This window comes from Aulonocara sp. 'chitande type north' Nkhata Bay, linkage group LG18 (genome assembly GCF_057382095.1).
Source record: "Aulonocara sp. 'chitande type north' Nkhata Bay isolate Kocher_YH1m ecotype deep benthic linkage group LG18, A_spYH_male_GT1.1, whole genome shotgun sequence".
NCBI lineage: Eukaryota > Metazoa > Chordata > Actinopteri > Cichliformes > Cichlidae > Aulonocara > Aulonocara sp. 'chitande type north' Nkhata Bay.
In genome coordinates this window covers 12,143,410-12,168,808 of record NC_141361.1, presented here as the reverse complement: position 1 = coordinate 12,168,808, position 25,399 = coordinate 12,143,410, and the positions used below count along the sequence as shown (strand labels likewise).

The window sequence follows — 25,399 nt, the reverse complement described above, 5'->3', positions numbered from 1 at the left end:
TTGCCTAACTCAATCTGGCTGGAAGCGGACGGTGGATTTGTGATTGTCATCAGGGATTAGTCATCAGGGGTGTCAGAGAGAGGGACCTCCAAGTCCCCCTCTGTCTGTGTCATTCCACAAACCAAAATCTCATTTCATTCGTAATCAGCACATAGACGCCAGGAATGAAAATTGAATCTACTTGTGGCTGATGTCGCATTTATACCTCATCAAAAATGATCATTCTCTGATATACCTCCGTGATCTCAATCTCTATTACCAGCCTTACTTCCCTCTGTATCAACAGTTTAATTGGGAAGGGGGGGGGGGGGGTAATTTTGCGCTCTTATGATACCTAATACAAGTAATATTTCCAGTGGGGTGTTTTAGATTTCTGTTGGGAAATCTGTTTTAAACAGCTCAGGGTTTATTTCATATCAATATTGGATTGTCATTATATTTCCCTCATTTAATTGTTGTACACATTTTTTTTTTTTATGTTTTATCCTATTTCACCACACTGGTAGTCAATTTTTTAAGGTGGAGAAATCACATACCCCCATTGCACCTACACTGTTCTGTTCCAGGTTTTTGCACAGTCCACCTTTAGACTCATTTTCACATTATCGACATGAGAATGAAAAAGCAATAACGTGCGAATGAACTCTCCCATCGATACATAAGATTCCCATTTACAGCAGATCCTTGACCGGGGGCCGAAACTAATATGAAGCAAATCTCATTTTGATTTGAAAGAAATGCTTCAAACGCTGAAATATCAGGTGGCAAATGGGGGCTAATGTTATGTGACAATTATCTTTATTGGAAAAAATGATGGCCTGGCAACTTGCAGAAATTCTAATATGAATGTGTGCAGTGAAGCATTGTGAATATAAATTCATTGCAGTTAGCATACAGCTTGTGAAGATGTTGTGTCAAACACTTGGTTTTGTCACTCTCAGGTGAAGTGCTGTAAGTACTGGCCTGATGATACGGAGATCTACAGAGACATCAAGGTGACACTGATAGAGACTGAGCTGCTGTCAGAGTATGTCATCAGGACCTTTGCTGTAGAGAAGGTACACTTTAACCTTTTAAACACTTTTTTCCAGTTATAAATACAGTCATAACTTTTCAGATGTAGCTTTCCTACCTGAATAGCTGGAGAAGGACATATATATAAGGCTTCTCTAGCACTTTATGACAATGTTTATTAAATAGATGGATGGATGTTTAACATATATTAATATGCAACCTAACCTAATATAACCTAATAGAATCATTTCTACCTCTCGATTTTTCTCTTTAACTATTGTTTATACCATATAAAAACTCCTAATTGTTACATTCTACTGTGACATTTTATAAAATCTTCAGGCAATATCCATTCAAAGAATAAACACAAATACTAATATAACATAGAGGAATATACTGTTCTTTATGGTACATGCAAAGTGCCCAGATAACTAATGCAGTGCATATTGTATAATATCAGCATGACAGATAGCTGCTACAGTAGGTGAAGACACATGGCTACACTGGCCTTAAACATCCTGTTCATCGCTAGATTAAACTTTGTACAAACCTTTCTTGGATCTTGATGAAGAGTGTGTTGATATTCAATTCAACCCGTATTTACTTTGGAAAGACTTCACACATCCATGTTCTTCTCACTACATTCTCTTTTGCTTTGTGTGCTTAAACTGTGTTCCTCAGAGAGGAGCTCATGAGATCCGGGAAATCCGACAGTTTCACTTCACTGGCTGGCCGGACCACGGTGTGCCATATCACGCCACCGGCCTTCTGGGGTTTATTAGAAGAGTCAAGTCCAAGACCCTGACCAATGCCGGACCCATGGTGGTTCACTGCAGGTTGGTGTGCACTCAGACGAAGAACTCTTCTTGATACTTGTGTTTTAGCTCTAACCCATGTGTACCTATTTTTGTGATTTGCGTATTTTTATACAATAGTCATTAGACTAATAGCGGCTCAATGCAGAAGTTACATATGTATAGCTAAGTACTGCCTTGTGGCTGGTATGTTACTTACGTTTTCATTCAGTCTTTTAATCCAAGAACTAGTCCCCAAAACTGGGTATTAGTAACTGGGACAGTATCCATGGAAAGATGTTGTGGTGTTAAGGTTTTTAAATATCATTTGCCATTTTTGGTGTTTATAGTACTGTGTACACAACAAGCAAATTTTGATTCACCTCTACTGTACTGTATATTGGGCTTAATGTACACTACAGTGTAGGTCACAATTATGGGATCGTAATAACTGCTAAAACATAAATCGTAATGTAACATTACATAAATGAGTGGTTTCCAACAATCCTTGTCAGGTGAGCTCACAAACCCCTTCTGTTTACCATTTATCATATTTACAAGCTTGGATAGCAAGTTAGCAAGCTAACAATTCCCATTATTTTTCCATCCTTCACAAACAGATATACATTTATCATTATGAAATTACCTTTTTATCCATTATGTTCAGCCAGTAATCATTTATTCATTTTGTTAGCAACTGTTAATCCATAATTTTAGCTTATGTTCAACTGGTGGCCCCATTTTTACAATAACCTTCATTGTTTTAATTCGTTTTAGCTAGCATTTTAAACTAGTTACATTTAGCTAATAGTGAAACAGTGTTTCAACTAGGTATATTTTAGAAGTTTCAGTGATTTGTTCACATTGTTAGCCAACAGTTTTTGCTGTTACTATTCCATACGTAGCTATTTAGTTTGTTTTTTATCTGTTTTTAGTAATTTAGGCATCCCTATTAGCTACATGCCACCTAAACCTAATGTTAGCTTTGCTGCTTCAACTTGTTCAGGTCCACTTAATTCTTTAATTAAATTGTAATTTAATTTTTTTTAATTTAGTTGAGCTGGTCTCCCTATGGTGCTTGGTAATCACTGCATTAAATAGCCAATTTGAAACATAAGTGACCTCTGGGCACTCTTAATGTTGGCAACAGATCAAGTAAAGCTGTTGATGTGAAACCCTAGTGTGCTCAACTTTTTATTGTTAGGGAAATCATTTAATCTTATTCCACCTCATAAAAGTTATATTTCTTTAAACTTAAAGCAAAAAAAAAACCAAACCTCACTTCTCATGAATAAAAATCCGTGTCTGTCCGCAGCGCTGGAGCCGGTCGGACAGGCTGCTTCATCGTCATTGACATCATGCTGGACATGGCGGAGAGAGAGGGCGTGGTGGACATTTACAACTGTGTGAGGGAGCTGCGTTCACGGAGGGTCAACATGGTTCAGACTGAGGTACTGTACGACTGGTTTAAACAGTTCTCCACAGAGACATCACTAAAATACAGAACTGCAGGACTGCAGCTTGACAGGTTTTGGTCCTCAAAAGTGGATTACCGTATTTCCCGGACTACAAAGCGCACCTGAATATTAGCCGCACAAGCTAAAATCAGGGGAAAATCCTGTTTTGTACATACATTAGCCGCACCTGACTAAAAGCCGCAGGTGTTTCAATGTTGACTTATCATATGTAAGAGAATATGCACAAAGGGAATTGTCAGGAAAGAGATGGCTGTTTGGAGACATCACTTTTATTAATATTTTGAAAAACAAGTTATGGGTACATATTTGCACAACTTTTTAGGTATATGTACAAGTAGCAGTAATTACAAGTACGAAACATGTATTGTGCTTCATAAATGAGTAACAAATGTAGTACATAACAATAACCTACAGCACACTAGATTCGGACTACCTTTTAGGCTCAGGTGCAGTGACAAGAAGAAAAGTCAGTCATTCACCACCATCTTCCTGCGCACTAAAACCACCAAAGTCCTCTTCTCCAGTGTCGGATACGAACAGGCTCAGGGTGGCTTCATCATCCACTCTCCGCTTCTCTCCTTCGTTGTCACTTTCAAAACCAAAGAAATCCTCGTTGTCAGTGTCAGAGTCGAACACCCTCAGAAGGGCCGTGGCAGTGTCCTCTCCATCATGCAGCAGTCCAGCCCTTCGAAATCCGTTGGTGATCGTGGATGTTTTCACACTTTTCCACGCTGTCAGAATCCACCGGTGGAGTTGGGCATAACTTGCTTTTCGCAAGTTTATCGCCGCTCATCATCCACGCCTCCCTCTGAACGCGTAGCGCTACTTTGAAGTTTGTTTTTTGCGCTACTTCGTACGGCACCACGTTGCCTGGCGGACGGACATGTGACCAACATACCACTCTTGAACCCCGATCCTTCCGCCAGGCAACGTAGTGCCGTACAACAGCGGAACAAACAAAACAAATCCTCTTACGATATGACAAAAATCCTGGACAACCCATAGAAAAGCCGCACCTGACTAAAAGCCGCAGGGTTCAAAGCTTGTGCAAAAAGTAGCGGCTTATAGCCCGACAATTACGGTAACTAGAATCAATAAATAATTCTTAGATTGAGCCCCCTGCTTCTCTGGTCCTGAACAAATGCTGAGAATTCATACCAGCCAGAAGCAGTGTCATTAAAAGAATGTTTTATATTTGGAACAAATAAATCATCGCCTGTCATTTATTAGTCGTTAATTCTGCAGCTTAGGTGATCCACAAGAGGTTTTTAAGCATTTTCCCAGTGACTGATGAGGCTCATTATTTTTGTAAATGCTGTATAATACGGTAGTTTAATGTTTTCCTGTCATTCACTTTCAAGTGCCAGTTCAAGTGTAACATTTTTCTCAAACAAAGATATGTTCATTATGTAATTAAACAATCCAAATAATTAACATAATCTGATGTTAAGCAAGTGCTCTACTTGTTTTAGTTTGCTTTTAATATTATTTGAATTATATTCATATTCAAAGCTGGCATATTTATGTCTAGAACAGGAGTGTGGATTTTATTGTTACAATTCGCACTACTGTTACATTTTTAATGATAATTTCTCACAAAGGACGTTTACTGGAGTGCACACCCTAACTATTCCTCCAAGTGGTAAACACAAGTGCTTGGCAATATGCGTTGTAATAAAAGGGTTTAGAGTGTTGAGGATTTGGCTCATATTGATGGTTTCAAAACATCCCCGGCTCATCCTATAGTTTTACGCTGATGCGGACAACCGAAAGACTCTGTGCTTTCCTGAACACCGGCCATCTGGAGGTGTCCATAGTCTCGGTGAATGCATCATTTCACCGTAATTCCCTTTAAATCACAAGCGTCATTGGATTTAATGGGCAAATGTTTCATTGCTGACGTCCGGATTGGGATTTGAGCAACTGGAGACCAAAGGCTGCTCACCCTGAGTCACTCTCCTCAAGTTCAGTGACCTTCAAATTCTGTGTATGTGTCTATTTTCCCTCACAGGTGTTCTGGCTGGTTGGCACAGCTCCTCAGCCCCGCGGCCACACACCACCATCCTACCATGCTTTAATTTAACCACGGAAATGAAATGCTTTGTTGTTGTTTACATATTATGAGCTCAGATAAGCTCTATCAATCTGCGGATTGATAGAGCTGGTCTTACTGACCCAGGCAGGGATAGTCAAACTCTGAGGTCAACATTTCACATTCTGCTTTAGACTTAACAAATGGCAACACATGTTCCCCTTTCAATCTGTAAATCTGACCCCTGTGCATGTGTGTGGATTTTGGTACAAAGTGACAAGGAAGTGTCAGCTGGAAATGTCACTTCAGAATAGATTTGCATCAAGCTGTGTCGCCATGTCCACTGCTTGAGTGACTGACTGAGGAGGAGGAAATGTGTTACGATTTTATGTTTTTCTGACCGCACGCTATTGAGCACAGTGGGTGTTGGGTTTTTTGTTTGTTTGCTTGTTTTTGGTTTTATATAAGAACTCAACCATTAACCTTCCTGTGACGATGATAGCAATACTCATGAGGAAATCCTAACCTTGATAAGTTCACTGAGGTTTCATAGGATCCTAAAAAAACATGGAAAAGGTCAAGTCATTCATGAAAATATTTTCTGCTAGACTTCTAAATATTTTAAGGTTTTGAAAATGTCATACAATTCTGGGTTTTATAAGAGAATTAAATAAGCTGTGTACCAAAAAAATGCAAAAATATGTATTGTAACCTTTTAACAAAGACAATGACAAATATTAGACACAGAAACTGCCGTGGGGGTAAAGCATAATCCCAGTAAGGTCATGGAAAGGTCACTGAATTTTTCTAGCAAAAACAGAGGAAAACCCTGGCTCACATATTTCTGCTTATAGCAGTGGTAGAAATAAAAAATAAAACTTTCTTTTTTTTGGGGGGGGGGAGCTTGTCTTCTGTCATAAGTCATAGATGCCTGATGGATGCGCAATGAGGATGCTGTTTTTTTCAGGAGCAGTATGTCTTCATCCATGATGCCATTTTGGAGGCATGTCTCTGTGGCGACACCACCATTCCTGCGAGTCAGCTCCGCTCCGTCTACTACGACATGAACCGCCTGGACCCGCAGACAAACTCCAGCCCCATTAAAGAGGAGTTCAGGGTGAGGAGCTATTTAACGTAATTAGACACATACAGTGTGTGCAAATTCATGATGACACATTATCTGAAGCACGAGGCTGCTTTAAACAAATTCTGTGCATAAACGTACTTTATATAAATAGGTGATGCATCTAATGTATAGTTATATGAAATGCGCCACCCCACTCTAAGTTTTATCCCAGTCACTTCAGGGGAGTCGGAGCTATCACTAATGTAACTGATCAAAGAATCGCATTGTTAATTACCATATCGGGAGATAATTAGCGCACTCAAAACCCAAGTGCCTACCTTCCTGCGTCAGTATGACACCATGTAATTCTGCTTCAATCTCAAAGACACTCAATATGGTGACTCCCACGCTGCGGGTGGAAGACTGCAGCATCGCCCTGCTGCCTAGAAACCACGAGAAGAACCGCTGCATGGACGTCCTGCCTCCGGACCGCTGCCTTCCCTTCTTGATCACCATTGACGGCGAGAGCTCCAATTACATCAATGCCGCTCTGATGGATGTAAGGGTCAAACATTTTACACTTTTAAGTCTGTCTGCTTGCATGCTGGTTCAGATCATCTTGCTGATTTCATCGCTGTAATTTTAAAGTGGTAAAGTAGCACTGAATCACAAATTGGTGAAACTGCAGCTGCCTGTATTTGTGTATTGGAACCTTAAAATGTTGCTGATTTGAAAGCAGGGATTTTGCTTTTTTTTTCGTAGAAGTAAGACCTACGACATGTTGGTATTTCAGCCTGCTATACAATGCTGATTTTTATGTGACTTTTAAATGTTGCTAATTTTTATAAAGAGTATAGTAAGTCAAAATTCAGATTTAAGTCTTGCAATCTTGACTTGAAATTTACTCATTGAGACTTTTAACTTGGACTGCAGCCACCTAGGACTTGAGTTAAGAGCTTCTGCCACAGAATTAAGACTTCACAACATCTCTGAATCGCTGTCACTTCTAATTAAGCACTTATCTGTCAGTATCTAAGAAACATCAAAGGAAACAATTGAAAATGCTATGTCTAGCAATTCTTAAGGGGACCTAACAAAGAACACCTTGACAAGGTACATGCTCGCTGATGGACTTTTTGGCTCCTGCTGGGATTGAGCAGGTGACCTTTCAGGTACAGGATTGTCTCAGTCCCCACTGGGCTACATTGGGGAGCCAGAAACCACATTAAAAGTGCTCTGTCCTAAAATAATCTCCCTAGACATGGAATCTCCATTAGAAAACTGCTCTCAGCAGGAAGTCTGGTTGAGAGACGGAGGTCGTTTTAGAAATGGTTTTATTCTTGACAGTGTTGCACAAAAGCATGCACTTGGTCTATTCAGCATCAGCTCTTTCTTTTTCTTCTTCTTCCCTCCCTCCAGAGTTACAAGCAGCCTTCTGCATTCATAGTGACACAGCACCCATTGCCAAACACAGTAAAGGACTTCTGGAGATTGGTGCTGGACTACCACTGCACATCCATAGTAATGCTCAATGATGTCGACCCAGCACAGGTAAACCCGACCCAGTACATTTGCTTAAATAAATAGCAAGCACATGAAATCCTGAAGGAAGAATTTTAATGCAAGAATTTTACTCACAAACAAATGAGACATGAGTTCTTTCATGACAGTTTTTTTTTTTTTTTTTAATCTAAAAGTTGCAAAAAGGACATTGATGGGAACCGATTGAATGATTACATTTCACAAACCCAGGGAAACCCCGAGGGATGTATCTATGTTAGAGAAACTATATATTTGTATGAATACTGAATATGCTTGAAATAAGGTATATACTGCAGAGTGGAAGGAATAGGACTTGCTGTAAAAGTAGACGAAGAAAAGAAGGCCTGTGGAAGAGACTCCAGATTTCTCAGCCCGAGGCTCTGTCATAACACCCGGGGATCAAAGCCTGAAGCCAGGCTGCTCTCCCCATCCAAATCCCCTTTCCCTAGGTGACTGGCTGGATAGAAAAGGCCTTTCATTCAATATTCTCACTGTAGCCAGCCCGTCAGCAAGCCAAGAAAGCAGCGCAGGTGGGAAGGTAGGAAGGGGGTGGGTGGAGGTTGAGGAGTAGATGAAGGCGAGGGAGGTTTACCATCTTCTCCATCAACATCTTTGTTTTTGCATCTGTTGAATTTGTCAAGTTTTGATGGGCTCTAAAAGGAAGGCGGAAAGCGGTGCTTAAGCTGCCACACAGACAGCATATGTGCTTCTGCTTTTGTGTGTAAGAGACACAAAGTAAGCAACTATTTCCATGTCCGTCTGGATTCCCGTGTTGAGGTCTGTTATTTGCATTTCTCCAAGATGGTCCCTTTTTTCTCCCCCTTGATTGTTTATGACTGTGGCATGCATTTGTGACATGACATGTCTGTCAATGTGAGACGTGTCCATCTGTGTGTAAGCTTCCATTTGTCTGATTTAGAGCTCTGAGGCTGGCGACTGGCTCCACAGGTGCAAGTTCTTAACTGGGCTTTCTCTCATAAAGGAGCGGAAATGGAGGGGTTTTTACTGCTTTTGCGAGGCCATCCTAGAGGGTTTCTGCTCAGTGCACAAGAACAGTCAGTCTTAATATTGATAACTGCCACTTAAGACTTGTAATTAGAGTTAACTGCTGATTAGTGTTTATTTGAAACAATCTATTGATTGAATATTGATTAATCAGTCTTTTACTGCAAAACCCAAGGTAGCATTGCTTTGTCCATCTGACACTGCAAGAGCTTGTAATTTGTTATTTTACAATAAGAGATCAGAAAGTCCATGCCCATTCCAAATTTGACTCGTCTCTTGTTCAGGGTCGACTGCTTATGAAACCCTGCACAGCCTCTAGGACGATTGGTATCTTTATCAGCCCCTCAAAGTCCTGGTCTGACACCCACTTGCTTATTTGCATCTGCAATTTTACCACATATCCAAACATTTGTGTCCACAATCACTGCTGATAAGAGCTGGATTTCTGACTATGCCCCAGATGCCAAACAGCGGTTTTCAGAGAATGAAGCGAAGAGAATAAATGTCCTCGCCTAAAGATTGAGCATCAAGTCAGAGTTTACATATGAAGGGCTGTTTACCATAAATGCCTCCCTAGGGTCAGAGAAAGGCATGTGAGAAGGAAGATGATTTAAGGGCACTCTATGCCGTAGCAGTGCTAGCATGACACTGTTGGTCCATTCACATTGCATTGAAAAGGCCACAGCAACAAATCTTCACTCTACATCCACCCTACTTGCCAGATTTCCCAGCCTATCACTTTGTTCTCTTCCCCAAAAATAAAAGTTGAATGGTGACTATTTTGACCCACTGGTGGAGATCCAGACACGTTATAGACAAACAAGTGCAGCTATTTAGAACAAGACATCCGCAGAGTGATTTAAAAGCAGTGTCAGCGCTAAAAGTGGTACAAAACTACCCAAGGAGACAGCCTTGAGTGGAAATGGGTGTGGCCACAGACCTTTTTTAACTGTCTCTTGCAGCTTCAGCCTAAACATATAAAGTTTATTTGGCTGGAAATGATGTATGTTAAAAGGATGGAATAATTTTGCTGAAGATGAAATTTGTCAAGTTTGTTGGTGTGAAATGTTTAGCCGCTTGGGCTGTAGGAATATACCAGAAAAAGGACAGGAACAATACATTTCTTTCATCAAAAATACAGGCAATGAATTATCTTTCCATCAATCAATCTTTTGATGATCTTGCCTTTGATGACATTTTTCATCTTAGACATGAATCATTTTTTTTAAACTGCTTTTAAGGAACAAAGAATGTGCATGTTTTCTAAAGAGGGGCAAAAGAATTACCCAAAGATTTTGAGAAATTTCAGTTGATTTGTTGAACAAAGGGTTAGTTGATTAGGAGAAAGCTCCCAAACTTGGAGAACACCTGTGTTTAGTTTCTGCAATATCAAAAAAAAATTTTTTGTATTGAATGTTCTCAAATTTAAAAAAAATGTTCAATGTTCAATTTTAAAAAGAAAAGTACTTTGTATTGAATGAATTCACCTCTTTTGACTCTGCCTATTGTACCGTGTCACTTTGCCTTCAGACTTAATTTTTTATTTTTTTTTGCAAGTGTATAAAAGGAGCTGACATCAGAGTCACAGTCTTTAGTCAGTATAGTTTGGATCTGAAACTAATAAGTCATCTTTCCTTTTCTTGTGTTTCCCTTTGTTGATTTGTCTGCGTGCTGGTGTACATGCATTTCTCTATATGTGTGTATGCGTGTGTGTGTATGTGCACATGCCTATTTGGTTTAGTTGTGCCCACAGTACTGGCCAGAAAACGGAGTCCACCGCCACGGACCCATCCAGGTGGAGTTTGTCTCCGCTGATCTGGAAGAGGACATCATCAGCAGAATATTCCGGATCTACAATGCGGCTCGGGTACGGTAACACAAAATGGACAAGCTACAAACAAAAAAAGCATTTTGTGTGATCAGCCTGATGTGTAGTTGTTGGGGTTTTTTTTGTTTGTTTTTTTCTGCTTTGCTGCCCATTTATTTGTAACTTTTGAAACTTGTTTGTCTTCCCTGCTGTGAAGCCAATTTATTCTGTGACTGCACACCTCACACGTCCCACTCATACGTCGGCCTGTCCGTTCAAGCTGTGCAGAGGCAGAGTCATTGTGCTCTTTAACTATGCCACTGCACCAGTTGACTGGATGGAGGTGTGATTGCCACAAGTTAATTGTCTCTTAGACAGCTTGAGAAAATTGTCACATGTAGTTAAAAAAAAAAGAGGAAGCAGAAAACAGGTTTTCCCGTCAATTAACACATTTTGGGTTGAACAAGAACACGGCGATGCTGAACAAAAACTACCAACACATACTTCTTATAAGTGGAATCTAATGTATCCGCAGCACAATGTGCAACTTCTTTTTAAAGGTGACAGTTTCATTTGCATCATTTTTGAAGTGGCCAAAAGAGGATAAATTATTTCATGCAATGAGTCAGAAAAATCATAAAAAGAAAGACATTTGCTTTTATTTTGTGTCTCTCGTATCATCCTGTGACACCCTAGATTTATTTTGAAGTGAGCCCCATATTTAAATTATTTCTAATAAAGAAATAACTCTTGTTTTTTTTAAATGATTTAAATAAATATCACAAATCTAGTTCACTTGCATTTTTCTGGAATCGTGAGCGAACCCTCAAAGAGAGATATCTCACAACATGGCGTGTACTGACCCTTTAACTTTGAGCTACCAGACATCACTGCACAGACAGGCACCTGACCCATGCCGGCATCACCTGCAGTCACCTGTGTAAGCTGTTTATCCCAACAGCCTGCTCTCTGTTGTCAATAATCGCTCCTCATATTAACGTGCTGTAACATCCTCTGGCCGGCAGAGGCACCTACAGCATGTTAAGTGCACTACAAGCTAATCACACATGATCGCGGACAAGTGTTATTGATCGATATGTCTGAGTGTGATTTAGTGTCTGTATCCTAGATTGCTTAACTATCTGTCTCCAGCAGCAACTGTGCTCATCTATCACCCTGTCTTATCTGCACGCTTATCTCTTCAGCGACTCCTCGCGCCCTTTAACCATCTCTATCCAGCCTCTGATGAAGCTTAGCTTCACCCTCCCTGCATCTTTACAGTCTGATTGCATCTTTATACAACAGCGATTAACTCCCTCCCCCCTACATATGTGTATTAACCTGGGATAACTGTTGTCCTTCCCCCCCCTCTAGCCTCAGGATGGCTACCGGATGGTGCAGCAGTTCCAGTTCCTGGGTTGGCCCATGTACAGAGACACGCCCATGTCCAAACGCTCCTTCCTCAAGCTCATTCGACAGGTGGATAAATGGCAGGAGGAGTACGACGGGGGAGAGGGACGCACTGTGGTCCACTGTCTGTAAGTTTCCAACTTCATTCCCTGCTGGTATTAAAAATGAAACATCTCCACCTACTGACTGAAAGCCTTCACTGCATCAAAACACACCTCAGCCTTTTGTGAGCCTTTAGTGTCAGCTTTAGCTTTCTTTTTGAACTCTTCTTGGATGACTTTGAAATTTTTAATTAACTTTTTTCTCACAACCATAGGAATGGAGGCGGCCGCAGTGGGACATTCTGTGCCATCAGCATTGTGTGTGAGATGCTTCAGCACCAGCGCTCTGTGGATGTTTTCCACGCTGTCAAGACACTGAGGAATAATAAGCCCAACATGGTGGACCTACTGGTGAGGGACACTGCAGGAGCTGAAAACTTGATATAAATGCAGTCTTCATAAATCAGAATATTGTTTTAAGTTTCTCACAGTACCAGTTGGGAATCTACAGCAATCTAGGTATAATGGCTGAAGAAGCAGAGAGAACAACATATTGTCTTTCTGCGCGTCCAAACCATCTCAGCCTTGGCTGTCTAACTTTCTCTCCAAAACACTCAACCTGTGCCGCCTCTGACGTACTCTTTTCTAAACTTGTCTGTTCTGGTCACTTCCAATAAAAATAGCAACATCTATAGCTCTGCCAGTTCATCCTCCTGTCTTCATGTCAGTACCACCATCTCCAAACCACACATCATAGCAGGTCTCACTACTACCTCGTAAACCTTCCCTTTCACTCTTGCTGCTACTCTTCTGTCAAAAATCACCCCTGATATTCATCTCCACCCACTCCACTCTGCCTGCACTCTCTTCTTCACCTCTCTTGTTCGCTGTCTGTTGTTTTGTACGAATGACACCAGGGATTTAAACTCATTAATCTCACAAAAAAGTAATTAAAAAAGCTACTTTCAGTTACTGCCTTAACTACATGGTGTCAACACAGCAGTGTTACCTTCAAATATTTCATTTGGCTTTACGCCCTTCCTGATATTTCCCAGTTTGTGTGTCCTGGGGCCTTTCACTTGTGCATTACAACTGACAGTGGACCTTTATGTATGATATTTTGGAACTAAAGAGCAAAATTATTTTACTTAATTATGACTTCAATAACTAACTATTTTGAACTTTTCATCTGATGCCTCCTCTCTGTAATGCGTGCATCAATGAATTCAATTCAGTTTTATTTATATAGCGTCAAATAACAACAGTCACCTCAAGGCCCTTTATATTGTAAGGTAAAGACTCTACAATAATACAGATCCCTCAACAATAAGATGACTCCCTATGAGAAAGCCCTTGGCAGTGACAGTGGGAAGGAAAAACTCCCTTTTAACGTGAAAAAACCTCCAGCAGACCCGCTCTGTAATTTTAACTTCCTCATTTTGCAAAGCTAGCTAGTGGGCTGTCTTGGATCATTTGAATGGCTACTTCTGGGCCCGTGAGTCGTAAGTTTGACAACTCTCAACATAAACTGTGGCAAGATGTCAAAATTCACTTATATTAATACAGCTTTGAAGCCTTCGTCACAGAAAACATCAAAAATCAGGAATCAAAAATCAAGAGGACACACTAAAAACACTCAGCTCCGGACCATATTAAATCAACTCATATTTATTCAAACGTTTTCCGCCAGTGGAAGAGGAAGTGATGCGTTATGCTGCTGCTTGTTGCAACTTTTATGAAGAAGAAGTATCTGACAGTTAGTTTCCTCTGCCGCTGAAGATTGTGAAGATGGTGATCGCACGATTAGGGGTCCATATATCTGCATCTGTGACGCGTATTCTATAGTGACAAGCAGTAAAGCAATAAAGTCAATACCTTCTCATCCGCTTGAATATGTCAGTTATTTATTAGTTTCAGTCTGGTGCAGAACTGAGATTGTTTAATGTGCCGAAAGCCTCGACTTTAAAGTCCCATTGATGTTTTGTCAGAGTTATAGGATTTAAATGGTATGATTATCAAACAAACAACAGGCCCTTTGGGAATAGCAAAAATCCCCAGAGGGCTTGTAGTATTCATTTATGACTTAGGAGACACTAACTTTATGACTTGGGAGACTCAGGCCAACTCCTGCACATCTCTAATGCCTCTGTCTGTTTCTTCTTTCCTGCTAGGACCAATACAAATTTTGCTATGAAGTGGCACTGGAGTACTTGAACTCTGGGTAACTTGGAGCTACCGCACCCAGCAGGACTTCTTAATTCGGGACATTACAGACAACTGCAGCTCACATGTGTGCATTATGCTAAGAGTGTGTGTTACCGACCCGACAAGAGTGACGTGCACACATGACCTCCTTTGACCAGCTCTCTTCCCTCTTCTTCTTCTCGATCTAGATGGGAAAGTTAGCAGAGTTGTACAGTGTTAAATATCATAGAATGTTTCAGTCACTACAAGCTAAGGAAGCCAGCAGAGGTGCAATGAGTTTGTTTTTTTTTTTTTGTTTTTTTTTTAAATCCTCTGCAGTGAGCAGCCTTCTCTCTGGATCCCTACTTTTCTCCGTCTCTGCCTGTAGTCCCGTGGTTGTTGCCTTGATCCGCATTGGACGACAAGCACTGAAAACACTCCAGTTTTCCGTGGAATGCGATACGCTGTACATAATGTAATGTGTCCATTTTAATCTCTCAGATTTTTGTTTCATGCAGTTCATTATTAAAAGTCATTAAATGCAGGAGCTCAAAGCCTAAATGTTACTAAATGTCCTGTAAATTTATGACTTTCGGATGACTATTGCTTCATACTGTATGTTGGGGACAGCTGGCTCACATTTGCTTACCTTATTTCCTGTGCAGGGATCCAAAGCTTTATTTGCACTTCCATTGAATTTCTTGTTGTGCATATTGTACATATTTCTGTAGATTATTTATTCGCGGTATGTACTTTTTTTGTGACTCGCAAGTAAGTGACAATCATATGTTCTATAGGTTTGGTTTATTGATTGTATTGTGTGCTTTTTTTTTTTTTTTTTTTTTTCAGTCATCTTGTATGACGGAGCAATTCCATTGTAAAAAAAAAAAAACAAAACAAAAACAAAAAATGATTATATAAATGTATCTACAATATAAAAGGTGGATTATCTATTTTTGCCTCGTTTCTAAGGGGAGCTGGGGAGGATGGCATTAGGGGAGCATCTGTTGGAGAGATGAGGGCACTACAGGTGCTATCCAATGTTAGCTTTTTTATTTTATTTTTTATGATGATGATTTATCTTAACTTGTTTATATATCAGTTCAGTTTAAAGCACAGTCGCATGAATATTAAGATAGTTTGGTTGGTTTTGAGCAAATAGACGATGCCCATAAGGTTTCAGAGGAAAACGAGATTACGGTAAAATGCTACAAAAATATAATTATAGCAATGATTTAATAGTTCAAAAGCTAATTATTTTTCTCATTTTTCACAGTCATCCCTAAAATGCTTTTATTAACGCGTTGGAATAGAATGGTTATATTTTGGGAGTCTTTATATACGTAACATACTGTGTGTATACAAAATAAAGATTATTCAAAGCCCTCTTAATAACACACAAATCAGCTGTGACAAAGCTCACTCTGAGAAACTTGTCATTTCTTTATTTTAACCTCCTAGGACCTGGCGTCCACATATCTGGACATCACATTTTGGGATTTCTAGACCAAAATACCAAATTTTTCTCTACAAGGGCCTGATATCCACTTACGAGGACATTATACTGCCACTGTTCTATCAAAGTTTCAAACGAATGTCCGCATATGTGGCTCTCATTTTTCTCAGCAACAAAAATTAGGTAAAACAAAAAAATCTGGTAATTCTTTGTTTTTACATTCATCAGGTCCCAATCAGCCCAAATAGCAAAGGAAAATTCAAAATGCATCCCATGAAAGAGTTCGGGTCTTAGGAGGATAATATGAACTTCTGTCCTGTACATTCATGGTCATAACTTTCATGAACTTTTGTGCAGTTCGTCCCACATGAGATCTCCTGTGATGGGGGGAAAAAAACACATATTTTAAAAATCTGTCAAAAACTTCTTTAAAAGATTTACTGTATTTACCAAATTAAATTCACATTTTTATACACAGAAAACATTCAAGCATAACATTCAGCCGCTAAAACAATTTTTATGTTCAGGAATGAAAGTAAAGATCTGTAATTTGGCATAATTGTTTTTTGTAAAACAATTGAAAGTTTATGGATAACTATTTCATGTTGGTATTAAAAATATTTCAATTTAAGAGCTTCGACATATTGGAGCATTAAGATTTTTTTTTTAAATGATTTTGGTAATTACTGGTACTGTTAATTTAATGTAACTGTGACATAAAACTTACACCGGGTTGTAGTCTAATAACTTTAAGCACTCTATGTGAAATGATGCCAAATCAAGTTTTTGTAGTTTGCTCATGTTTATTAAAAACAGCAGAGACAAAAACTGAAACATTTTAGTTTCTAAACAAAATGAAACTTTGTTATTGTAATCTTGTGTTATTTAGTCTGCATCTGTTGATACAGTAGAGTGCTGTGCAAAAGCTACCCCTTATTTCTTCACATTTTACTAAGAAAACTAGAAATACATGCAGCAGTTTATTCAAATATGTGCAAACACACATGGAAATAAGTTTGAAAGTGTCGTTCTCCAACAATATTTCGTATGACCACCTTAATTTTATCAACACAGCCTGAACACACTCAAAGGTTTTCTTGTAATTTGTTTCAGGACTAGTTCTCCAGGCTTCTTGAAGGACATTAAAAGCTCTCCTTTTAGTTTTGGCTCTGTTTTTTATTTATTTCTATTTTCTGTTCTGTGTTAAGATCCCACACTGCTTCAATAATGTTGAGGCCTGGGCTCTGGAGAGGCTAGTCCATGATTGATGTGTATTTCTATCCAGGTATGTTTTTACTGCACTGGCTGTCTGTTTGGGATTGAGACACTGCCAGTGCAGAAAAATCATCTGATTATCTTGAAAAAATCAAGCTAATGATTACACGATAAATCAAAATCTGACTATATTCTTCTCCAACAATTCCAACAATTTTGACATTTTTGCAATACTCCTGATTTTTATTTAATGTATTTAATGTAAGTACAAAACAATACAGACAGGGTTCTGTATGTGTCCCAAAACTGATTTGAGACAGTTATCTTAGACCATTTCCACCTTTGGTTTCATCTGCTACCCATAAAACTAGGTTTTGCATTCACACAACCTTTCATAATCCTGATTCAGCTGCCACATTGGATTACAATAGAATAGAGTAATCTATTTAATTTCATCATTGATTGGTTAATTGACATACTGAAATATTTTCTTCTTGTTCCAGCTCAGCTCTAGTGTGATGGTTATATTGTGTAGTGGTGTAGACGTTACATCATTTCCAGACTCAAAAACCTTAACCTTGAACAAATGGTAAATGGCCTGCATTTGTATAGCGCTTTTCTAGTCCCTAAGGACCCCAAAGCGCTTCACACTACATTCAGTCATTCACCCATTCACACACCCATTCACACACTGGCGATGGCAAGCTACATTGTAGCCACAGCCACCCTGGGGCGCACTGACAGAGGCGAGGCTGCCGGACACTGGCGCCACCGGGCCCTCTGACCACCACCAGTAGGCAAACATGGGGTTAGTATCTTGCCCAAGGATATTTGGCATGCAGCCAGGAGGCAGCCTGGGATCGAACCACCGACTTTCTGATTAGTGGCTGACCTGCTCTGCCACCTGAGCTACAGCCACCCCTGAGCTACAACAAATGGCTGAATCTTCTCATTTAGCCTGTGCACACGCTTCTTTTGAAAAAAGTTCTTTTTGAAACATTCTTTATATTGAAATAATTTGAGAAGTTGAATTTAAAAAGCAAACTTTCAAGCTGCTTGACACCAAATTTTCAGCCTTTATGCAACCTGACCAACTAGAAAAAACCTGAGTTTGTTTCCGTTTTAATCAAAGCCTGACCTAGAAAAAGCTTGTCAAGTATTTGCCGCAGTGAGAACATTCAAACGTATTACGATGGGTTTCAGAAAGTTAGTTCCTTTGCTTTTACATGTAAAAGTCGACTCGCCTAATGGAAGTTAGGCAAAATGTTTGCCTCACCATATGTTAGAATGATCTGTTGATAAATGGCATTGATTAAAATAAATACATTATTAACATAAATATCCAAAGATACTTGAGAGCGGTGTTTCCAAATCTTTGAGGATTTAGGGGCAAGTGTCATGGACATCCAACGTTACACATCTAAGATAATTTCAAGTAGAAATTCTTGGTCATTATTTATTCACTTACAATGAAGGTTAATTTCATCAGGACAAATCTAGTGCCATTAATGTCTTACAAATCTGGAGCCCTGGTGCACATTTGTGCCTTCTGATTCATTCTTTTGGGTCTTTCTCCCTCTAGTGGTGTCCTAGAGAAGTTTTCCAGAACTTTTAAAAGTCGTTCATTTCCTGGCCTATTTGAGTTCAGCTATATGAAAGCACTAAACACAGTTTTTCTAAACAACAAAATCGCTAAATGTGGGCACAGATGCAGATCACTTTCTGTAAAATGGCCAAACGGAGCACTGGCCACTGGCACTCCAAGTGTGATGAAAAACTTTTAACATTAAGGGTGTGTTTGTTGATGTTGGGTTTGTTAGTTTTTTTTCATTTACCAAAACTAGATCCAAACATTTTGCTTCACAGTCTTGGTTTATTCTATTATTAAATAAACTATAATTAAAAGATTGCTTAAATTAAAAGATTACTTGTAATATAGAAATATAAAGATTTTACTACCTTTGCAGTAATTTATGTTTTTGCTGAATAGAACTAGTAGTTGATAAAGTATGCAGACATCCTGTACGATGAACAAATATTATGTACTATATCCAATAGATATTTGCAGAATGCACCTACAGTACAGATTTTTATCAAATACAAACGAAATACTGAGGAAGAAAACATGAAGTCTTAAGTCTTTAAAAGTCTGAGAATGAAGGCTTGGTGTAATAGTCGTCTGACTAAAGTTAAGCTCTTTTTGTATTAAAATATCTCTGCAAACAATTTTAGATTTGAGTAAACATGAAATCTATCACACACTCATTGCCTCCATATCCTGTACCACATGATTGCGTTGCACAGTTTACATGTGGCTGTGACCAGTTCAACTGGATCAGTTTAAAGGCTCAGTTGGGTCTAAATTAGGGGAACATCAGGCACTGTTATAAAGGTGGTCAAAAGAACGCACGTTTGCTTAACTACCCATATTTTTGAGGCATTCAGTGGGTTTCACAAGAAACTAACAATCTTAAATAGAAGAAAAAGCAGAATAATTCTTTCTGCTTTGCACTTATGGGTCATATCCACAGCGCTGGAGGTGAAGCGATCAAAAACGTTTTGGCTAATTATAGACCCTAAAGTGTAAAAATTCAAAGCAGGGATCTGAACTCCTGCAAACAAGCCAATGGCCCCCTGCTGGGAAAAAGACCCTATCCCGGTGTCCACCCGACACAGACTTGGAATCACTTGTGTCAGCAGTTGTGGTAGTTGTTGACTGTGTGAGCTCAAAATGACAAAATAAGATAGTAACATGACATTGCCTACATGAAACCAAACTGTGTTTCTTACAATTGTGGCCTTGGAACTATTTCTTTTTTACTTTGAGCCCAGTGAACTTAACAAGCCTGTCTAATTTATTCATTTCCCAGACTCTTGTTTCTGCCAAAACATCATCATTAAGCAACAGTATTAAAAAATAGATAAATGAACTTGTGTGTAATAAAGCACAAGCTGTGTTATTCGACTTTTTGTAGACATCTTTTTTTATTGTATCTTTGGACTGGTTGTTCCAATGCTCCAGTAACTCTGTTTTTAACACCATAGTGCTGTGAAGTGTTGGTAATTCCCTTTGGAAACGTCTGCATGAACACAGACCTAGATTAAAAAACAAAAAAATCTGGATTAAATGGTCAGAATGACTATAAGAATGGGAGAACCCTCACTCAGTCTGCAGGAGGGTTCCTCAAAGTATGTCTAGTAAGACTTCGCTGTTGGGAGTTTCCCATGATGGACTCTGACTGAGTGTTTCTTCTTCACTCACCTATTTCTCATTTTTGCTGTTTTTACTCTGCATTTAACTATAAGTTATTTTAAATGTCTGCCTCTCTTCCACAGTGTGTCTTTTGTCCTGTCTTTATTCCCTCACCCCCAACAGGTTGAGGCAGATGGCTGCCCCTCCCTGCAGTGGCCCCACCCGGCAATACTGTCCTATGTTGGTAATGATTCTAATAAACATGAGCACAAGAGAGAAGCTTCAAACGGATTGTCCTGGACTTCAAAATCTTATTTGGTTTTCATTTGTCCCTTTATTCAGTGATATCAACCTTAATAGCAGAAACTTAAGTAGGCATATAGTCAAAGGAGCTTGCAAAGAAAAGCGTCTGGACTTCTTTAAGTTGCTTGAAGACGTTTCACCTCTCATCCAAGAAGCTTCTTCAGTTCTAAGGTCAAATGATTTAAACCACTGGGGATACTCCCACTAGGTTTAAATCTGGAACTCCCCACCATTTAAATCTGGGACTCTCCACCATTTGACCTTAGAACTGAAGAAGCTTCTCGGATGAGAGGTGAAACGTCTTCAAGCAACTTAAAGAAGTCTAGACGCTTCTCTTTGGATGGGGATGGGGCAAAGAGCCACAGCACAGTTATGTTAAGGACCAGGGGAAAATATGTAGAGTCATAAAGTTCAATGAATGTGGTTTATGACATATATGAGCCACTAAAATTCTACTTTTACATGGTTAATAACAGATTTATAAATTTGAGCTGAAGGTTGTGAAACGGCATTACACGTGCCAAAATACCTTCGACCACAAGAGGTCAGTCAGTGGTTCTTTTAAGTTATTCTACTTCTCCCTCTCTGCTCTTCTGAAATAAGGTTGCTTTAACTGAGCATACATTATGCAAACATGATGCATCTCTTGGTAATTCTACAGTTATTAGTCCCCGAAATAAAGCCTTGGCTAATGAGCAGCTCGCAATATTAAAAACCAAATGCAGTTTCCATGTTTCCTCCTTCATGTACTACAGAGTAACAAACACAAGACACAACAACATCTCTGTTCCTAAAACGTGTGATATTTGGTTTTAATTGCCTCTGCAATCACGTTTTTTGTCTCTGAAAAGCCCCAGCAGCTCCTCAAAGACCGTCTCTTGGAGAAAAAGGAGGAAATCTTTGGCACATCTTCATGGAAGCTGAAGATCTGATCTTTTCCTCTTACAGAATGTTCCAGCTGGTCTGGGCCTGCAGGCACTGTGGCACCAGAGATGGTTTCATATTTCACTGCAAGAGTGCTGGTGAATTATTCCTGTGTTTATCCATGGAGACGGGGGAGCTGACGAGCTAGAGTGAGGAAGGGAGGAAGAGGGAAGAGACTCTGGGCTGCTCCTGCTGCTGAGCCTGTATACGAGTGGAGCTGCTGAGGGAGTCAACACCAGATGCTTCCCGAGCTAATGTCCAGAGGCAAAGGCACAACATATGGAAACGTGAACATGGGAAGTAATCTGTCCAGCAATTTAAGCAACAGTGGTCAGGACCATTTGTGGCCACAGAAATGAATGGAAATCCAAAATAAGAGATAGGTAGATTATCTTGGCAAAGTTCATGAATGCGCACACACACACACACACGAGTCAAAACAACCAATGGGACTCTAGTGACTATCAGTACAGTACAGTATCAGTGAGTATTAGCACTCAAAAATCTATCAAAAAAATAAGCAAGAGAAGCAAAATCTCCAGAAAGAGATTTATAAAGTGTACAGACAGAAAAAGATGCCAAACTATTACTCAAAGCATCAGAAACACCTAAAAAAAAAAAAAGCAAGAGATATATAAAAAAAAAAACTATAAAATGATCAAAACCACATAATTACAGAAATGCAACTTGAAAACTATCAAAATAACTGCAATGAGATGTAGAACAACTACAGAAAATCAAATAAAGATTCAAAGAAACACAAAGCACCAAAGAGATGTAGTAGTTGTGATCTAATGACTCCAAATCACCACAAAGAACATATTTGCCTAGTAGAAAAGTGAAAGAAAGGCACAAAAAGACGCAATAGGTGCACAGAGTGATGCAAAACAAACACAAAGGGAGGCAAAAGTACACTTAAAATATCAAGAAACATCTAGAAAGAATCAAACCACCACTAAAGAACATAAACGAATAAGAAGTTATGAGTAAAAAATGTATCTTTAACCCAAATATCACATAATTTTTACATTTTCTAAACCTGGATTCAAAATCAAGGTTGCAGCTGCAGCCATGTAGGCCTGCTTGTCATGGCAGCACTTATCCAAGAGATGGCGATGTAGAGCAGCATATGCTGTCAGCCGCACATCATCAGTGAAGTTCAAGAGCAGCTAATGGAGGGAAGTCTTCACTCTGTTTGTGAAATGACCTTTAAACCTCATTTTTGCTTCATTTCAAACATTATATTTCTTTGAAACAACTTTGGCAGTTAAACAAAACTGAATAGAAAGTCATTTGTTTAATTTTGACGATGTTTGCTTATTAAATTAAAAAAAAGAATTTAAAAAAATTACGATGTTTGGATGTTGACACTAATGATTCAGCATTTCTGCATATGTGCAATAGATGAAAAGGAGGATATAAATGGCATATAGATTTAGAATTACGCATACTGAATTTGTTAGCATATTATCTCACACCCAGTCTCATCTGTGCTGATGCAACAGTGTAATGAATAACCCCATGAATAATTAATCACACTGCAATTGCCTATAAAAAATTAAGTGGTGTACTTTCTTATAATCGAGATGCTCACTGAATTTCATCCAAGTAACCCTGCACATGCAGTCCCACATGCGCTACTGCAGAGTTTTGCACACGTGCGTGCACATCCACACACATCCACACACACATATGCAGCACAAGTGCAGAGTCACATACAGGTCAAAGGGTAGCTAAAGCAACTGGAGCACAACAGCCTGTTTATATCTCCGGGGACGAGATTATTCTCTTTTTTTTTCTCTTGCTGCCTTCATCGCTTTATCATCCACGCCCCCTCCTTTGCTTCACTACAGCGAATAATTGCAGAAACCGGACCGTAAATCTCCGGGAGTGCAGAAGAGGACAACCGCTTAACTTATCCCCTCTTGACTTTCCGTTCTACGTGTTTGAAGTGACTGCAACAGAGAGGCCTTCAGGTATGAACTGAACAAAATCTAAAAATACATGATGTTGAAATTCCTAATCCTTCCTTGTTCTCCTTTGGAAAATCGTGTAGCAGCTGTTTTGAACTGTCTTCATTGTATTTGCTTTTGATTGCAGCCCAGTGTTTTCCAAAGTGGAGCGAGCAATCAATCAGTGGAGCAGCTCAGCAAACAAAAAGAGCACCCCTGTTGAGCTCTCACATCTGAGACAAATCCATATCTCATATTTCCTCCATTTTCATGCAGATGGAGGGCAGAAAGGGGAGAGTAAGATGTCTCCGCTCTCGTGACACTGTTCCTATTACTCTGACAGTTTGATGTGATTGCACTGTCAGCCATCGGAGTCTGCTGGTACTTTAATATTCTTGGTTAGCTGAGCTGGTTAGATGAGGAAAGGTTTGGGAAGCAGTGTTCCTGGGCATAGACTCATCATACATATTTCAGTAGCTTCAGACTACATATTTTAACCCTTTACAGCCGATAGGAGCGGGCACGCTCTGTTTTGCGTAACTATTTTTAAATCCCGGTAGCTCTGCAACCAAGTAAGCTAGCGCAATAATTTTTTTTGCATATGAAACTGGAGGAGTTGTACTTACATCTTATGCCATCAGCTTGTCCTAGGTCACAGTTTCCTTCCACATATAGCTTTGCAAAAACTGCATAAAAATCACTTGCAGCAACAAAAACATGATATTCCAGAAACACGCTTCGCCGATCCATCAGCTGTTTGTAACACTTCCTACGTCCATCAGCGCGAACTATCACATGACCGCATGACCTGGCCGAAACCGGAAGTGACGTCATTTTGCGGAAATGTAGTTTTTTACGATCGGGGCCTTATGAGCTTGTGTTTTACTTGTTATGTGTTTTAAAAAGTTATGTTTGACTTTATGACTTTCTGTGTCGTTTCTGGGATGCTTAAGACTCATATTGCACTGCTGGAAATAGTTTATTTTGATGCATATGCTGTTATTTTTGCAAATTTGCACTATAATATTTATTTTCGTTTTTCCTGCAGTATATAAAAATTGGTGTATTTCAAAAATAAAACTATGAAGACACTCAAAATAAATTTCCTGTGGTGGGAAACTAGTTTGTGTAACTTTTTTGTATTTACAGTTTTGAGGGATAAGCCTCTTAAATTTCTCTAACTAGAAATATATGTTAAAAAAACAAAAACGATTTTCAATTTTTTTGTAGTTTATTGCACTTTTTTGCAATTTATGTAATTACTATGCACCTAATGCAGACATATTATTAAAGTTTGGGCTATAATGGTTGTATTGATGTATAGCAACTTGAAATGCTCCCAAAAATGGCTCCACAGCATGTAAAAATATAATATAAGCTCTGGCGAACTTGGTTCTATGGTAGGTCTTAAAGGGTTAAAAGCTTCAAGCTTAGTGTCAACCCACAAGTGAATACCATAGTTTGTTGTAAGGCTGGCATATTTCTTTTTTTTTTTTTTTCTTTTTTTTTTGCTCTTTTGTTGTAGTTCCAACAAGCAGCAATGTTGCAGCAGCACCCACTGGTTTGTGATCCCAGATTTTCAAGCATACAAGACCTCGAGATACCTAAATTCCTCCACTTGGGGGCAGCGACTGAACCCTGACCCAGAGTGGTCACACTGACCTTTTCCAGCCAAAAATCATGTCCATTGACCTTGAGATGCTAATTCTCTTTCCCACCAATTCTCACTCAGCTGCAAATCACTCCAGTGTAAGCTAGAAGCCACCACCTGCTCAAGCCATAAAAGTACGTCATCTGCAAAAAGCAGAGACGAGAGCTTGAGGCCACCAAGGTGAGAGCCACTTGGCTTTGCCTAGAAATGCTGTCCATAAAATTTATGAACAGAATCAGTAACAAAGGGCAGCCCTGCCAAAGTCCAGCACCCACTGAGAATGAGTCCAACTTATTGCTGGCAATACAAACCAGGCCAGACACCGCGATACA

At 39.4% G+C, this 25,399-nt stretch overlaps 1 protein-coding gene across 6 annotated transcripts in view; it reads left to right on the top strand.

Annotated features, from left to right (window-relative positions):
* Window positions 1-15,776, top strand: part of LOC147308103 (receptor-type tyrosine-protein phosphatase mu) — a 166,545-nt gene extending 150,769 nt beyond the window's left edge. For 4 of the 6 annotated variants that reach the window (XM_086273368.1, XM_086273367.1, XM_086273366.1 and 1 more), the window contains 10 exons: window positions 942-1,058; window positions 1,696-1,850; window positions 3,124-3,259; window positions 6,286-6,435; window positions 6,770-6,943; window positions 7,804-7,935; window positions 10,673-10,798; window positions 12,113-12,276; window positions 12,465-12,600; window positions 14,361-15,776. In XM_086273368.1, coding sequence (XP_086129494.1) covers window positions 942-1,058; window positions 1,696-1,850; window positions 3,124-3,259; window positions 6,286-6,435; window positions 6,770-6,943; window positions 7,804-7,935; window positions 10,673-10,798; window positions 12,113-12,276; window positions 12,465-12,600; window positions 14,361-14,414 — 1,344 coding nt within the window. In that variant the 3' untranslated portion in view covers window positions 14,415-15,776. The remainder of the gene's footprint in view (window positions 1-941; window positions 1,059-1,695; window positions 1,851-3,123; window positions 3,260-6,285; window positions 6,436-6,769; window positions 6,944-7,803; window positions 7,936-10,672; window positions 10,799-12,112; window positions 12,277-12,464; window positions 12,601-14,360) is intronic. The other 2 variants (XM_086273363.1, XM_086273365.1) reach the window with 2 other exon arrangements.
* Window positions 15,777-25,399: the final 9,623 nt, after the last annotated feature.